Source organism: Danio rerio, chromosome 22 (genome assembly GCF_052040795.2).
Source record: "Danio rerio strain M-AB ecotype USA chromosome 22, GRCz13ab, whole genome shotgun sequence".
NCBI classification, from domain to species: Eukaryota; Metazoa; Chordata; class Actinopteri; order Cypriniformes; family Danionidae; genus Danio; species Danio rerio.
Genome location: NC_141042.1, coordinates 7,585,990 through 7,604,287, shown reverse-complemented (window position 1 = coordinate 7,604,287; position 18,298 = coordinate 7,585,990). Strand labels below are relative to the sequence as shown.

General features: G+C 33.5%; 1 protein-coding gene and 1 long non-coding RNA gene across 6 annotated transcripts in view; one reads left to right on the top strand and one right to left on the bottom strand.

Moving 5' to 3' along the window:
- Window positions 1–18,298, top strand: part of asic1b (acid sensing ion channel subunit 1b) — a 394,977-nt gene that overhangs the window by 365,718 nt on the left and 10,961 nt on the right. For all 5 annotated transcript variants that reach the window (XM_087302592.1, XM_087302591.1, XM_087302593.1 and 2 more), the window contains 4 exon segments: window positions 4,531–4,587; window positions 4,842–4,995; window positions 13,760–13,851; window positions 15,387–15,466. In XM_087302592.1, the coding sequence (XP_087158718.1) occupies window positions 4,531–4,587; window positions 4,842–4,995; window positions 13,760–13,851; window positions 15,387–15,466 (383 nt within the window).
- LOC141380162 (uncharacterized) lies at window positions 5,149–15,164 on the bottom strand. The gene is made up of 3 exons (XR_015521666.1): window positions 14,824–15,164; window positions 13,735–13,941; window positions 5,149–7,463 (listed from the first exon to the last, which is right to left on the bottom strand). It is a non-coding gene; the product is annotated as an uncharacterized LOC141380162 (long non-coding RNA).

Genomic DNA, 18,298 nt, shown 5'->3' with positions numbered 1-18,298 from the left:
AATGTAAGTTACATATATGTGTGTGTGTTTGTGTGTTGGACACCAATGTCCATTGACATCCATAGAACAGGTTGAGCAGCCTGGTGAAGGTGGCAGGCAAGATCATTGGTTTTAATCAGACTGGTCTAATGGTAATCTACCAAAATCATGTACTAAGGAGAGCTCAGGGTATCCTATGCACCCCAGATCACCCACTGTACTCTGTATTTCAGCTGTTGCCATCAGGACGTCGTTTTAGGGTTCCTATTTGCAGGACAAATAGAACCAGAAATTCTTTTATAATGGTGGCCATTGGGTCATTAAATGAGTCCAGGGGGGAGGGGGATGTTTCTATATATTGATGTATGGATGTTGTATAGTAGTATTTTTTAATGTGTACATGGAACTTCGCCTGTGTATGGTACCTTGTTGCAATTTTAGTTTCCCTAACGGGATAATAAAGCTGAGTCTGAGTCTGAGTAGTAGAAAAATATATATAATGGAAGTCAATGGCTACTAGCAACATTCTTCATCTTCTATTGAAGGGTGAGTAATTAATGACAATTAAAATTTTTGTGTGAGCAATCCCTTTAATTATTTCTTATTTTGACTTGTATCATCTTTCAGCATGTTATAAGAAAGAAGAGCAAACTTGCAGTAAAATGGCCACAGTTAATAATATAGTATTCAAGATCAAAGCTTAATAAAAGTGGCTAATAATTATTAATGCAAATAAATTAATCAATGAATCACTGTACAATCTCCCCTCAAGAGGACATGAAAACGCCTCCATTATAATCAGCAAAGCTCCAGATCAATGCTATAATCCACTGATACAGCTTGTTGACCATTTTGTTTATAGCAGTTGAGGATCTCCAGCTTTGTTTTTAGGCAAACTGGTTAATTAGTTGTAATATGGTCTAGACACATTTTCTTCTCTCGGCGTATCATCAATTGTTTGCTCTCTTTCCCTCTCTCCTCTCCTCACCGCAAGAGTCCTTGAGCTATTCAGGGAAACTTCAGGAGCTGAATAAATAGAATTAATTAAAGGAGGAAATCAGATTTTTTGAGGAGAGCTTGAGCGCTGATAACAACAGCGTGATGGACGGCAACACGTTTTAATTAACAGACAGACGCTTCACCTTTAGCCAGAACACTGTGTTCTTCTCTTTCTCTCTCCCGAACACCTTTTGTACTTCATCCTCAAGCTTTCTGCTAAAGGATAAATCACATGTACTGAAGCCAAAAAATAATAATAATATACATCATGCATGGGGACAGCTATTTTAAGATCATTAAGGTTTGATATAACTATTATTTGCATGACAATCAAGGCCGTTTCTCATCTCTGTAATGAGTGTGGAGGTTTTACTTTAGGATTTGTTTGTAATTATTTTTAACGATGTTTCTCATTAGATTCCCATTACTGTAATAAACTCATGTAAACATCTCGTCTCTCTCTATATTGATAGAAGAATAAATTAAGAGCAGCCTCAATTGACATACTTCGTTTGCATTTTTTTACTTACGTAAAATGCATTTATTACTGTAAATTGAGGTAAGAAAAGGTTAGAAATTAATGACTATTTCACAAGAACAAAATTAAATATTTTTTATTTTAATATGTACAGTATTGTTTGTTTTCTCTTTTGTAATATGTACTGACTTATTAAAAATATAATAGTTTAATTTATGTGTTCAAGATAAAGATTTGCATCACTTTACTACAGTAAAAAGAATGTACTAAAAATCAACAAGAACAATAAGAATATACTAATATAGTAATGAGGATCTGAGCTTAATAAATGTTTAATTATTATTAAATAAAAGGTTTTAAAGAGAAAAAATGTTTAATTTACAGCAAATTTATAAAATAAAGAGAACATAAAAGCAATGTTAAAATAAAAATATATAAATAAATAAATAATCTTACAAAATTTAATGCCAATGTAAAATTTATTAGAGGGAATTAAAAAGAATGTGAAAATAATAAAGTAAAAAATATATATTTAAAAAAAATTAAAAAGACTTATCCTACAAAATTTAATTTAAATTAATGTGAAAATAATAAGTTTAAATAATAGATAAAAAGGTAAAAAATATATGCAAATAAATTAATTATACTACAAATGTGAATTAAATGCATATAAAAAATCAGAAAGATTAAAGATGTTTAAATAAAAGAAAAACTATGTGAATGACCCTAAAATAGACTAGAATGTACTAAAAATCAACAGTAAGAACAATAAGAATATACTAATATAGTAATGAGGGTCTGAGCTTAATAAATGTCTAATTATTTTTAAATAAAAGATCTTAAAAAGAAAAAAAAATAATTAATAACAAATTTATAAAATAAAGAGAACATAAAAGCTATGTTAAAATAAAAGATAATAAATAAATAAATAAATGATCCTACAAAATTTTATGTAAATGTAAAAATTAATTCAAGGGAATTTAAAAAGAATGTAAAAATGATAAAGTAAAAAATCTAAATTTAAAAAATTAAAAACACTTATCCTACAAAATTTAATTTGAATTAATGAGAAAATAATAAAACAAATTAAAGTAGATAAAAAGGTAAAAAAATATATTCAAATAAAAATTGTTATACTACAAATGTGAATGGAAATGCATATAAAAAAATAATCTTAAAGATCAAAAAGATGTTCAAATAAAAGAAAAAAAAAATGCGAATGACCCTAAAATAGACTTAATCTTCTAAATTTAAAAAGTTGTTTATTTTGGTTTTGGGGTTTAACATTACCTGGACATTTTTATCAAAAAGATTTCTCAAATTTAAAGTTACTCAAAAAGAGACCATTCAACATGAATTGATCAGAGAATTGTTTCAAATAAGGACTCGGATGTATTCAGTGATTGGTCAAAGTCATCCAAAATCCCATATGTGGCACAGAAAGTGTCATGAAACACAAATTCTAAATGAAAAATAACTGAAGCAGTGCGATAATGGAAAAAATCTGACATAGCGATATTTAGTTTTTCATCTATATTGTGATATGAGTACAACTTCATCAGATGACTTGAATAGTTCTATGTAATTAGTCAGGGGTACAACTGTAACGGGGAGACTGACACGGAGGGATCCATTTTGCAGTATTTATTAGTCACAGTCAAACACAAACATCCAACACGCACTACAGTGCGAACACACATCAACAGTAATCAATAAAGGTCGTGGGGCTGGCGGCTGACAGACACAGAGTGATTTACCAGGCATAGATCAGTGGCAGGCGGCGTGGTTCACAGTCCTTATGACAGGCGTGGGTCGAGGGCAGGCAGCGTGGTTCAGAGTCCATGTAACAAGCAAGGGTCGTGGGCAGGCAGAAGGCAACTCAAAGTCAGAAACAGTCCGGGGTTATGCACAGGAGATCAGGCAGGAAAGAACGCTCAGTAATGCTGGCCGGGGCTAAACAAGACTTCGCACTGAACTGTGGTTTGAGTGTGGCTTATATAGGTGGCGTGGGTCATTACCGAGATTCAGTTCAGGTGTGTGCGCAATCAGTCTATGTGGAGGATGTAATGCTCGAAGTCCGATGGCGGCCTCTGCTGGCCAGCGAGGGGAATGACTGGGACCGAGTCGGTGACAACAACGGAGATGATGATGATCCTAGTGCAGTTTATTAAGAGAGTCATCAGGCAGGTAATTCAAAGAGCACACAGATAATCCAAAAGCATAGTCAGAGTACAGGTGAATAGTCAGGACAGTCAGCAAAACAACGTAAACAATAAAAGAAAGCAAAGGTCAAAACATAGATAGACAAGGCAAGGAAACGCTTCATAATGCTCACAGTATAACAAGCTCAGCAAAGATGTATGTGCACTGTGTTTATAGTCTGGGTAATCAGTCCTCACAAGCTTCAGCTGTGTGTTTGCAATCAAGGGGAATCTGGGGCAGGTGTGTGACTGCAGAGATTAATGGGATTTGTAGTTCACTTCAGTGGCAGAATTTGGGTAATAGTGCATGTTTTCAGCCATCTGCAAGGCCTAGATCACAGGTGATCGTGACACTCTATTTGGAAAGAATGAATCAATTTTAGATTGATTGGTATGGTTCTGCAGGGGAGTGCATCTGCATAAGATAAAATATAATAAACTATAAATAAATAAACTATTAGTATACTATTATTATTAAACATTAAATATAATAAAGTATTATTATAAAATATAATAATCTACAAGCACAGAAAACTGTAACAGTATTCAGGTACAGTAAACAAAAAATCTAATCTAAAATCATACTGCATACATAATCTTTGTTTTTATAAATAACTGAATAGAATGAATAGTTATTAAAGTTACAAATGGTACAATTTCTCAGGCCTGAATGCTTTTAAAATGCTCATACAGTCAAATGTCTTAAAAACCCTTTCAAATGATCAATTATAATCCAGACTCTACATTGCACACACAGTATTGTGTGATGGGACTATTGTGAATTGTGATATCCATGCTGAAACGATATATAGTGCAGCCTTAACTCAAACCACAGCCATTTTCTTTGCTCATCTGCTCTGTTTTTGTCTTTAGGAGATGCTCCATATTGCACTCCGGAGCAGTATAAGGAATGTGCGGATCCAGCTCTAGGTAAGAAATCTGCCTTCTCCTCCCTGAAACATTTGAGTCTAGAGGCCGTTTCTTTCCCGCTGAACTCATCCGCTCCTCATTACCCATGTCTAAACCCGAGGCCATGACCGGACAGCTCGATTTATGACCCCCGCTAACCTCGCCACCCACTTCCCTGGGCCTTTTCATACCTCATCATCTGTCCCCCGTGTTTTTTAACCAGGATTTCGGAGGTTAAGAGAAACGCTCTTGTCTTTTTTTGTCTGGGGTTTTAGATTTCCTGGTGGAGAGAGATAATGACTACTGCGTCTGCGAGACACCCTGCAACATGACGCGATATGGCAAAGAGTTGTCCTTCGTCAGGATCCCCAGCAAAGCCTCCGCCAAATACCTGGCCAAGAAGTACAACAAGACTGAGCAGTACATCTCGTAAGTCTGGCTTTTTTATTTATAGTATAGATTCAAAACTTTGTATATGCTGTAGGCATGTAAACAAACACACATACAGAATAATCATGTACAGTTTAAGTCGAAATAATTACCCCGCTTGTGATATTTTTTTGTGATTTTTTTTTTCTTCTTCTAATATTTCCCAAATGATGTTTAACAGAGGAGAGAAATTTTCACAGTATTTCCTATAATATTTTTTCTTCTACACAAAGTCTTATTTGTTTTATTTTGGCTGGAATAAAAACATTTTTTTAAACCATTTTATTATTGTTATTATTATTATAAGCCCTCTTAAGTATTTTTTGAGTACAGAATAAACCATCTTTTGCAATGACTTGCCTACTAACCCAACTTTCCCTGGTTAACCCAGTTAGGCCTTAAATGTCACTTTAAGCTGAATACTAGTATCTTGAAAAATATCTAGTCAAATATAATGTGCTGTCATCGTGGCAAAGATAAAATAAATCAGCTATTTAATGAGTTATTAAAACTATTTTGATTAGAAATGTGTTGAAAAAAATCTTCATTTTGTCAAACAGAAATTGGGGGGGGATACAGGGGGCTAATAATTCTAACTTCAACTGTATGACATAAAAAGGTTAAAAATTCAAGAAAAAAATGGACACACTTCTGTTGTTTGTGGTCAAAAGATATATCGAAAATCTTCACACTGCAAATGTTCACAATGGAAATATTTCAAGGGGATTAAATGAAAAAAGGGATGGAGCCAGCTGGGATTTGCTTATTGTGCAGTGACTTTTGCTCAGTGAAGTTGTAGGTGAGTTTTTGTTTGTTTGAACAACCTGATTGAATGATTCCTTTGTTTTTGCATATTAATACATTTGTCTTACATATTGCCTTTGCATTACTAGCCTAGATAAACTGACGATTGCCTGTAAATCATTATTAGACAACTAAATATAAGTTTAAAGATGATGAAAATAAATTCACAATGCTTCATTGTTAAAAACAAATTGGAGGACAAAATAAATTGCAGATAAGAATAATATTTAAACAAATATTCAGGCACTTTTAGCAGGCTAATAGTATTATTATTATTAGTAGTAGCCTTTTAGTTGGCTAAGTAGGCCTTCCTAATGAAAATAACGTGCTAACTTCAGGTACATTAGGGTTTTTTTTTTCAGATCAAAATGTGCATGTGCTGTGAGGATTTGCAGCGTGTTTTCATAATGTGTATGTCTTATGATTATTTGCAGCAAGTTTTTCTATCTGTTTGCGTTTTTTTCCTATTTGTGTTTTCATTGTGAGGATTTGCAGGGTGTCCGCTGTCAACATATTCTTAATTTGCTGTTGTTTTCTTAAAAGGCAGTGCATCAAACTCTGTGGCCACCATACCAAAGAGTGATGTGAAGAGATGATTTTGATCTCTTTGACTCATTGGATGGAAACACTGCTTTGTTTTATGCATTCCGGTTTAATCATAAATTCACATCTGTGCATGGAAATCGCTAATTATATCTGCGTCAGTCTAAAAAACTAGCAAAACACACTTGTGTCTGCCACATCACTGAGTAAATTATAGTCCTTATTTGAGAATATTCTCATTTAAATTCACATTGCTTGTTCAAATTCCGAAGAGAAGTTTACATTCAACACACATTTGACGATGAAAAATTGCCAACTTTTAAGCAATTTAAGGAGCTGGAGGAGTAGAGTAAGAAGCCATTCATGTATCATGTCTTTTCCATGCTTAACTTTGTTATTTCCAATGGCATGGGTCATCAAAAATTGCAGTGAACTCAAAATTGTGTTGAAACTGGTGAAGGGAATTAATCGTGTCACGTTTTGCACCAGTTTTAAATGCGAGATGTGAAAGTTTGATTTCAAGAGATTTGATTAATTGCTTTTGCACTTAGGAATAGTTCATTACACAACACTTAAGTGGGTCCAAACTTTTATGACTTTCTTTTTTGTTGAACACAAAAGAAGGTATTGAAGAATGCTGGAATCCACTGATATCAATAGTAGGAAAGAAATTACTTCAGTAGTCAATGGCTACAATTGTCCACCATTCTTCAGTATATCTTTTTTTTTTTTGTTCAACAGAAGAAAGTCAAACAGGTCTTAAACAAATGAAGGACATACACATGATTACAGAATTATGATTTCTGTCTGAGCTTTCCATTTCAGTTTGAAAGTATTGATTCTCAGCACTGCAATGATTCAATGATAAATACGCATCCTAAACCATAATAGGGTCAGGCTGACTAGATCTTAAAGTATGTCAATCAAAACCCTAGTCGTGCAGAATTGGCTAGAAGTGCTTGCTCTGTAAACTTAATTAGGATTGGTGTTGTTCCAGTTGGTTGCGGATGTATAGACGTTTCCTGACATTTCTCGGCATGTTTGTCAGGGCAGTGAAGTGTTGCAGGTCAGCCGTGCTGTTATCTGGGCTTTGAGCTGCTCAGATGATTGGCTGTTTGGATCTTAAATGAGGGCAGACGAAGATCTCAGTTAATTACTGATGAGCCGCTAAACAGCTGCCAATCTGGACAATTAAACAAGCGGGGCGTAGCATTCGGGGCATACCAAACAAGCATAATCGCACTTTTAAACCTCTCAAAATTCACAGGTTAAAACACAGAAGTTCAGAAAGACATTCTTGAAATACGTTTCATTTTTTAATGATCTGAAACTTTGTGAGTTATGTTTCAAAGTGAAAGTTTTACAACTAAATTAATGTCAAGCAAGTTAGACTTGAGTAAAGCGCACATACATTTATATTTACACAAAAAGAGAAATGTATTTCATTTCAATTGATTAGTTTCACTTTCAGTTTCACTTTAAATCTATTTGTTTAGGCTCAATGGTTATAATGCATTTTGTTTGTAGTAAATGCCTCTATAATTTTAGTTTGCTCTGCACTTCGATTTTAATTTCTTTTTCTGTTTTAGGGTGTTTAGTGAGCATTTTAGAATCTGTATTGTTATATCTGTAAATGTTTCATTTTATTTAGGGCTATCATACGTTATTTTTAAATAAAATTTTAATATGCAAGTTGTACACCAATGTTCCTTATGTTTTTTTTCCTTAATAATGCAATTTTGACTTGTTATGACTTATAGTAGTGTACATGGTCCGAAATGTATGTTAATTTTCTTAATTATGCTCCTCAAGTTATGCTAGCAAATTAGCAAAACGAGCTGTTCAGTGTATTTGGCTTAACCCCTTCTTTATTTAGGACTGATATGTCACAAAGTTTTGCATTTCAGCGCAATAACAAATATTTCTGCTAAATGAAAAACATTGGATAAACTTAAATGAATTACTTAGACTAGTTTCATTTAATACTAAAAACTAAGATGAAGTATTAAATAAAAAATCTAAGATTACAAAATCAAGATATTTTAAGAATAAAGTCAAAATTATGACAATAAAGTCATAATATATAGACAAATTATTAAGAGATTAAAGTCTTCATATTCCAAGAAGAAAGAAAGAAAAATCTAATATAATATGAGGATAGGAGATATTTTAAATTATTTGTTTTCTGAAAGTTTTACATTTCAGCACAATAACAAATATACAAATGACTTGTTACACACAAAATACACACATATTTTTTTTTCAACTTAATTGAATATAAATAACTACAGTGGTGTATTAGTGCCGCGTAAAAAAATGTAAGATTAAGAGATTAAAGTCATATTATAAGAATAGTCAAAATTGTCAATAATTTTTTTGTCAAAAAAGTAAATAATTTCTGCAAAATAAAGAACATTGGACCAACTTAAATAAATCATTTTAACTTGTTAAACCTAAAATAATATTTTTTAAAACTTAATTTAACTGTGACCAATTAAGTTCAACAAGTTAATCTTAAGCTATTTGTTTACATTTTCACTTTACAGTGTACACTTCACCTAAACTACAAATTAGATTTTAGAGAACCAACTTTGCACAGCATTTTATTCAAGTCAACTGCTCAGACGCTTGATAAATATGCAAAGGGTTTATTGGTGTAAGTTATTCTAAATGGAAAAAAACATGTTCTGAAATTGTCCTCGAAATAAACCAACTTTCATTTTCAGCTAATGCGTTTAGTGCTACGAGTTCATGTTGATCTCAGAATTGTTACGTCAGCCTTATTTGTACAACACAGTAACAATCAAAGATTTGATGAAACCCTTTTCATATATTTCCATGAACGAAATAGAGAAGAACCGTTGTTTGCAGTACAGAAAATGAAAAGAGACTCATGTGGAACGGTTGTAAATTATTTGCAGTATTTTACATTCAGCACATGGAAAAGAGAAGTTACTGGAGAATTGGGGGGATTTAATCTTGTGAACACAATGGCTGAATGCCTCTCTTTAGTTTTTTCCGCTTCTTCTCTAAAATATTGATGACTATCCAGTGAAATGGCTCCAAATCAGATCTCTGCTTTGGTTTTTGTTATATTAGGAAATGAATCATACGTAATCTCGGATCTGCCATCATCTGCTTGTCTTTGAGTAATAGGGTTATGTATGAATCTAAAGCAGAGAGACTGGGGTTTTGAACCCAGATGAGGTAATGTCTGGCTTTTAAAGGAGGAAGATTTTTTTTAATACTTTGTTTTAAAGTAGCACTTCATTACTATTCTTCGGCTAATCTGCTTTGAAAGAACCATTAAGGCTAACCTTTTTAGAGTTTCTGGCTTGCAGGTAGCTTTGAAAAGCTTGGGCAAACACTCCAGCTGTCGTCTGCAGCTTAATTAAACTCTCAATAGGAATTCAGTGGGGACAAAAATTAAACCTTCACACCTTCTGCCGTGACTATAAGTGGAAAACATGCCTAATAACTCAATTTAGTTTTGTAAGACGTTGAGGAAATTACAGCTATATTATCTAAACTCTGAAGTGCCACTTACTCATGATAAAATAAAAATAAATATAAATAAAATTGTGTGAGGTAACTCGGGTGGTATAATCTGAATTTAGATTATTGTATGGCATGAGTTATTTTATTTACTTATGATGATATACTCACCGGCCACTTTATTAGGTACATCTTTATAGTACCAGGTTAAACCCCCTTTTGCCTTCAGAACTGCCTTAATCCTTCGTGGCATAGATTCAGCAAGGTACTAGAAATATTCCTAAAAGATTTTGGTTCATATTGACATGATAGCATCACGCAGTTGCTGCAGATTTGTCGGCTTCACATCCATGATGCAAATCTCCCATTCCACAAGATCCTAAAGGTGCTTTATTGGATTGAAATCTGGTGACATTGGAGGCCATTTGAGTACAGTGAACTCATTGTCATGTGCAAGAAACTAATCTGAGATGATTCACACTTGACATGGTGCATTGTCCTGCTGGAAGTAGCCATCAGAAGATGGGTACACTTAATCTAAAGCAGAGAGACTGGGGTTTTGAACCCAGATGAGGTAATGTCTGGCTTTTAAAGGAGAAAGTTTTTTTTAATAGTTTGTTTTAAAGTAGCACTTCATTACTAGTCTTCGGCTAATCAGCTTTGAAAGAGCCAGTAAGTCATCAAGAGATGGACATGGGCAGCAACAGTACTCAGGTGGGCTGTGGCATTGACACGATGCTCAAATGGTACTAAAGGGCCCAAAGTGTGCCAAGAAAACATCCCCCACACTATTACACCACCACTAACAACAACCTGAATCCTTGACACTAGGCAGGATGGATCCATGCTTTCATGTTGTTGATGCCAAATTCTGACCCTACCATCCAAACGTGGCAGTAGAAATCGAAACGCATCAAACCAGGCGTTTTTCCAATCTTCTATTGTCCAATAACCAATAATATTATAGTGGCCGGTGAGTGTATTTGATGATGTAGTAGTTATTTAAATAGGCATCCTAGTTGAAAAATAATAACTTTGAAAAATAAGCATTAATAGAACTTAAATGCTTCAGAAATGAAAAGGACTTGTTTGAAAAAGACTTGATCTTGTTTCATGTTTTTCCTGTCATTCTGGACCTTGATAAATATAAATGACATATGAACTTGGGTTACTGTTACCATGACAACAAATTACACTCTGTCAAGTTTCACAATTGTGAGAACGAACCTTGTTCTTCTAGACTGTTCTCTATTAACATCATTGTGCAGATAAATAAAATAGAAATCTCTTATATAACATTATGTTGCCATGAATATAGTTTTGTCAATAGGCAAAATTGGTCAAAATGTACGATTTTTCCATCACACTTTACAATAAGATTTCATTAGTTAATGTTAGTTAATGTATTTACTAACATTGACGAAGTATGAACAATACTTGTACAACATTTAGTAATCATAGTTCAACACTTACTAATGCCTTATTAACATTAGCTAATTCACCGTGTTAATGAATTAACAATGAACAACTTTATTTTCATTAACTGATGTTAACTAACATGAACAAATACTGTAATAAATGTATTGCTCTTTGTTTGTTTATGTTAGTGAATGCATTAACTAACATTAACTAATACAACCTTATTGTAAATTGTTACCAAATTTTTTATGCCAAAATTATTAGAGTATTAAGTAAAAAACAAGTTCCATGAAGATATTTTATAAATTTCCTACAGTTAATATAACATGACTAAGAACTTAAATTAAATAACATAAAGGTGATTTTCCCAATATTTCAATTTATTTAAACAAAATATCACCTAACATCTGTACATCATAGAAAAGTTGAATTATTCAGCTTTCAGATAATGTAAAAATTTCAATATTCAAAAAAATGCAAGACTTAAGATAAATGATTTAAATTTTGTGATCGATAGTCGATAAATATGAATATAAACACACAACTATGTTTTTGACAAACTCTGTTTTCCTCAACCATAATAGGTTTTTATTCATTTGAATACTGTGATGTGTAAATGAGTGGATGTGACTAGCTCGCATACATTGATTTTGAGCCTGAGAACCATAAAAAATACGCCTTAACAGTCATACATCAATAAAAAGCTTATTTATTTAGCTTTTAGATCAGGCATAAATCTCAATTTCCAATAAAGTACGACTTATGATTTTAAATGTTTTGTAGTGAATAGTCACAAATCTAAAGAATAAAAATAAAACCACAACAATGTTTTTGACAAACTCAGTGTTTTCCTAAATCATACGGGTTTTTTTTTATTTATTGTGTATACTTTGATTTGTAAATGAGTGAGTGTGGTCAAGTCACATGCAGCGAGTGCGAGCCTTGAGGAAGATCCTGCGAGTGAGTTAGCCATGCCCACTTATTTACATGCCACACTATTTTTGAAACCCTCAAAACTGCCATCCAGACATCAATGAAAGGCTTATTTATTCATCTGTCAGATGATGTATAAATCTCAATTACCAAAAATGTACAACTTACGATTTATGATTTAAATTTTGTGGTCACAAATTGAAAATATAAATAAACACAACAATGTAAATGAGTTGGTGTAGCTACCTCACATTCAGTGAGCCTGAGGAAGATGATTTTGACAAATTCTCAGTGTTTTCCTAAATCATGAGTTTTTTTTAATTATGTGTATACTGAGATATGTAAATGAGTGGGCGTGGCTAACTTACATGCTGCAAGTGTAAGCCTGAGGAAGATGCTGCGTTAGAGTTAGCCGCGTCCATTCATTTACATGCCACAGTATTTTTTGAACCCTTAAAAAACCTCTCAACATCCATACATCATAGGAAAGATTATTTATTCAGCTTTCAGATAATGTAAAAATCTAAATTTTCCAAAAATATGAGACTTATGATTTAAGAATTACATTTTTTGGTCGAGAGTCACAAATTTAAAATATGAATAAAAACACACAACTATGTTTTTGACAAACTGTGTTTTCCTAAACCATAATAGATTTTAATATGTTTGTATACTGTGATATGTAAATGACTGGATGTGGCTAAATCAAATATATTGATTGTGAGCCTGAGAAAGATGCTGCATGTGAGTTAGCCACACCCACTTACTTACATGCCACGGTATTGACCTTATTCTGCAATACAGAAGTGCGCTCATTTTTACGATTGATTTCAAGAATTCACACTAAGAGCAGGTTTAACATGCTGTCCCTGGAGAGAACCCTGAGCTCCGAGATAATTAAGCCAAGGGCTCCCCTCCCTCCTGATTTATTAGCATGTAAGGGGGTCCGAGATCAGGTAGGTCTCAAGAGCTCCCCCTGGTAAAAGGAGGAAAAGGAGGAGATGGGGTGGAAGGGGGGATCCTTCTCAAACTAAGATAAGGCAATCGGGGGAAATAGTTCTATTTATTGTAGGCTTGGATCAATCTGATTGGATTATTGCTGATTATGAATGAGAAACCAGCCACGATCAATCATATCACGTGCTCCTCTGTCTGAAAATTGTCAAACTGCTTGCTCTATAAACAAGTTTTTGACTAAACACTAAAAGGAGAATAATATAAAGAGAAAATATCAGTTTGCATCATCAAGCCGCCTAACAAGCTGTTTTTAATGTCTAAAAATCAATGGTAGAGAATGAAACTGGAAATCTCAAGCCAAAAAGATTCCAATGTCTGCGCCCGATTATATGAAAAAAACTATTATGGTTGAAAATTTATTCCACCCAGTCCTAACTAGAGCTGTGTCAAAAAAAGGCCGGAGTTCTCCGATTGCCCCACATCAACTGTCAGCTTTCAGATTAGAGAATGAAATGCTGTGAAATTGCGTATCGATGGTGTGAAGGATTGGGATTGTTGGAGGGGTTAATGCATTCGGGACGTCCTCACCTCTCTCTTGCGTTCTGCCCTTTAGAGACAACATCATGGTGCTGGACATCTTCTTTGAGGCGCTGAACTACGAGACCATCGAGCAGAAGAAAGCCTACGAGTTAGCCGGCCTTCTCGGTGAGTGCCCGTTTCCCCAAATGTCAACAGACGAAGCCTCGAAAGGATTTGATTGCTTGATACTCCAGAGGCCTCTTCACAGTGGAAACCCTGGAAAATAATAACTGTTTACCAAAATAGATTTCCCCGAAGAAAGCCAGACCTCTTTTACAGAAAGTCAAACCACTGATTAACCGTTTCTAAACTAGTGCTGTCAAACAAATGATCGCCATCACATCGAAAATACAAGTTTGTTTACATAATATATGTGTGTGTACTGTGTTTATATACATATAGACAGACACATACAGGTGTGTATCAAAAATGTTTGTATTTACATATTATTTGTGTTTATACCTACATATAGATTATTTTATAGTTTGTGTTCTCTACCCTACCTGACTTGACGTCGATGCTAGTTGTAAAAGCAACAAATAATAACTTGACTTTAAGCTAATCATTTGGAAAAGTGGCAGAAGGTCGATTTTTCACATGAATCATCTGTTGAACTGCATCATCACTAATACTGCAGAAGACCTACTGGAACCCGCATGGACCCAAAACTCTTACAGAAATCAGTCAAGTTTGGTAAAGGAAAAATCATGGTTTGGGGTTACATTCAGTATAGGGGTGTGCGAGAGATCTCCAGAGTTGATAGCAAAATCCACAGCCTGAGGTATCAAGACATTTGTGCTGCCCATTAGTAGGCCCACACGGAATCTGTGCGCACAGAATTCCGCAGATTTCTGCCAATTTATAGAACATCATTAATTCTGTTTATTTATTTGAATAAATGTGTAAATCTGAATTTATTCAATTTTTATTCAGTAATTTGTTACTTTTTATTTCATATATTAAGGTTTTAGTTATGATACTTGCTGGATACTCCTAAAATAATTCCGCAGAAATCCGCAGATTTTTACCAAAATTCTCAGCAGAAATAGCAAAAAATGTCCGCAGATTCCGTCTGGCCCTACCCATTAGATTACAAACCACAGGAGAGGGTAAATTCTCCAGCAGGATAGCGCTCCTTCTCGTACTTCAGCCACCACTTCAAAGTTCCTGAAAGCAAAGAAGGTCAAGGTGCACCAGGATTGGCCAGCCCAGTCACCAGAGATGAACATTGGAGCATGTCTGGGGTAAGATGAAGGAGAAGGCATTGAAGATGAATCCAAGAATCTTGATGAACTCTGGGAGTCAGAGCTTCTTTGCGAGTCGTTGCAGAGATGTATGGATGCAGTCCTCCAAGCTCATGGGAGACATAAACAATATTAAATATACATACACACAAACACACATATATATTACTGTGCAATAATATATAGATAAAATAATATACATACAAACATTGTAAACACAAACGATTATATTTGGATGCAATTAATAAGGATTTAGCAATAATCTAAACATGAAACTGAACTGAGATGCCATAAAGCCGTTCAGCTTCAAATACACACACACAGCAGCTTGTGAATTGACACTTCGCCTTAACTGTTTGTTGTAAAACTCGGAGAAAGTGTGTTTGTGTGTGGTTTAATGACTGAAAACTGTTTCAGGTGACATTGGCGGGCAGATGGGGCTGTTTATCGGAGCCAGTATCTTAACCATCCTGGAGCTCTTTGACTATCTGTATGAGGTAAGATCTTAATAAATGACAGAGTTACAGTCTCTGATGAATAAATATTGTAGTAAATGTTTGCCTGTTTTGCTTTATCAGAGGTCATAAAAGGCTTAAGCATAAACCAATCACAGCTAAATTTCTGCTGCTTACACTGATTCCGCTCAGCATGAAAACACATTGATCTGCTTTCTGTCGGTTTGTTTATCTGCATTTGTGACAGGATCGTGTCCTCAATGTGGATTTAAACATCCAGACCGAGCAAACATTTTGAAAATATACTGTAAACTCAGAAGCTTTCATGACCTGAAGAATTTTAAATGTGTTTTCATGTCATGCAAAAAGTAGAAGCGCTACCATAAAAAAGCTGCATAATTAAAGGATAGTATATGAGCTTCCCACTTGTTACAATACTCTTCTTTGGCTTTCAATTATTTATTTAACATGACAACTGACATAAATGAAATATATGAAATGAAATATTAAAGTTCTTGCTTGTTTTGATGTTGTTTTGATGTATGCTTATATTACTGTGATTATACGTTCACTATTTTATATTCTTAATTCTTTGGGTGTTTATTTTGAAAAACTAGTAACTACAATAAGGTTCTATAAATGTTAATGTATTCACTAGCATGAGCAAACAATAAACTATACATTTATTACAGTATTTATTTATTCATCTGTTAATGTTAGTTAATTAAAATAAAATCATTCATTGCTAGTTATTGTTAACTCACAGAGTCATGTTAACAAGCATAACTTTGAATTTTAATAGTGCATTAGAACATGTAGTAAACAATTAACATTAGCAAATGCTGTAGTATTGTTCATTTTAACAGTAAAATTAATAACATTTATTAAACCTTAGTAAGGTATTAAGGTTTTTGCACATTAAAGTCTGAAATTTTCATATGTTTTTTTTTTTTTTTTTGGATTCAAATTCCCCCAAAAAAAAAAAAAAAATATATATATATAATATATCTCACACAAATCCGTTGCGAAATAATTAGCAAAACAATACAAAATTGAGTCTTCAAATAGTGGAGATGTCGACAAACTAGCATACAATAAAAAAACAGAACAAGTTTCTCTGACGCCAATTTGGATTTTGCCTTTCACTTGTAATGTGGCTCTGAATTTTCAAAACACCTTTCAAAATGCGTTTTCAAATGTAAAAAATGATAAAAAAAAAAAAAAAGAACCATATAATTTTTTTTTTTGACAGACAAATGTTTCAGAGGCAGTGTGTAAATACGATTAACACAACATAAGGTCAAATTTATTTTTTAACATGCTAAATTTCTGGACAAACATTTCAGATTTAATCTGCAGTAACCGTCACCATTTTTATTTGATTGTGAAACTTATGTTAATAAATATGCTGCCTTTATTTGTACATATATATATATATATATATATATATATATATATATATATATATATATATATATATATATATATATAAAATATATATACATTATTATATATATTTTTTGATTTTTCCATTTTCTAAAAAAAATCAACATGAAACGGAAGTTAAGTTTGTCCTTTTTTTCTTCTATCAAGACGTACATCCACTAAAAATTGTCCTGAATTTAGAAAAATGTTTTGGGAGGTGAAAGATTTTGTCCTTTTGGAACCGATTAGATTGTTTGACAAAAAAAAAAAAAAAGATTGAGGCATCACGGTGGCGCAGTGGGTAGCACAATTGCCTCACAGCAAGAAGGTTGCCGGTTCTAGCCCTTGCTGGTCCAGTTGGCATTTCTGTGTGGAGTTTTCATGTTGGTGTGGGTTTCCTCCGGGTGCTCTGGTTTCCCACACAGTCCAAACACATGTTCTATAGGTGAATTGAATAAGCTAAATTGGCTGTAGTGTATGTGTGTAAATGCAAGAGTGCATGGGTGTTTCCCAGTGTTGGATTACGGCTGAAAGGGCAGCTGCTGTGTAAAACATATGCTGAATAAGTTGGCGGTTCATTCCACTGTAGTGGCCCCTAATTAATAAAGCCGAACTAAGCCGGACTAAGCCGAAAAGAAAATGAATGAATGAAAAGATTGATGAAGAGCAGAGCAGAAATGTGACAGCCTTAAAGCTCCGCTCTAAAGAACTGATTGCTCTGCCCTAAAGGCATTCCATGTGACAAGAAAGGACAGAAGTCGTTAAGAGAAAGGTGAAAAGGTTATAATATGTGAGAGCAAATTAACTTTTACAAAATAATGAAGTGCACGGATCCTTCATTTATAACAAGCACTACTATACCCTTCATTTTAATTTCATTGTTACTTTAATCTTGTAACAGTTCAAAACGTATTTCTAGCCCACCCTGAGTTGCTTATGTGCTTTTAATTTAATAAATAAATCATATAATCCTACAAAGATGCAATCTAATTGCATAGCATTTATCTTGCTCCTGGCTAAACTACAACTACTATTGCTTAGGTCAGTGGTAGGGAACCTATGGCTCTCGAGCCACATGTGGCTCTTTGACCAAAAGTATGTGGCTCTCTAGCTGTTTTCCTTCAATATTATTTTACTGTTTCAAAATGTATAACCATCACTAAAAGTCAGTTTCCTATTTCCGAAAATAAAAATACTATAAATTCTTCTTCATTTATGGACTTGCTCAACATGTTATGCTTCATATTTGTTTATTTTTGAGCTGTATGGACATAATTTAAGGTTTTGTTTAAACCCGTATTATTTATATATAATATTGTATTCGTTTTTTTAGTAATTTATAGTAATACAGTAGCAAATGCATTTTTAAAAAGGCATTTTGATATATATATATATATATATATATATATATATATATATATATATATATATATATATATAATCAAATGG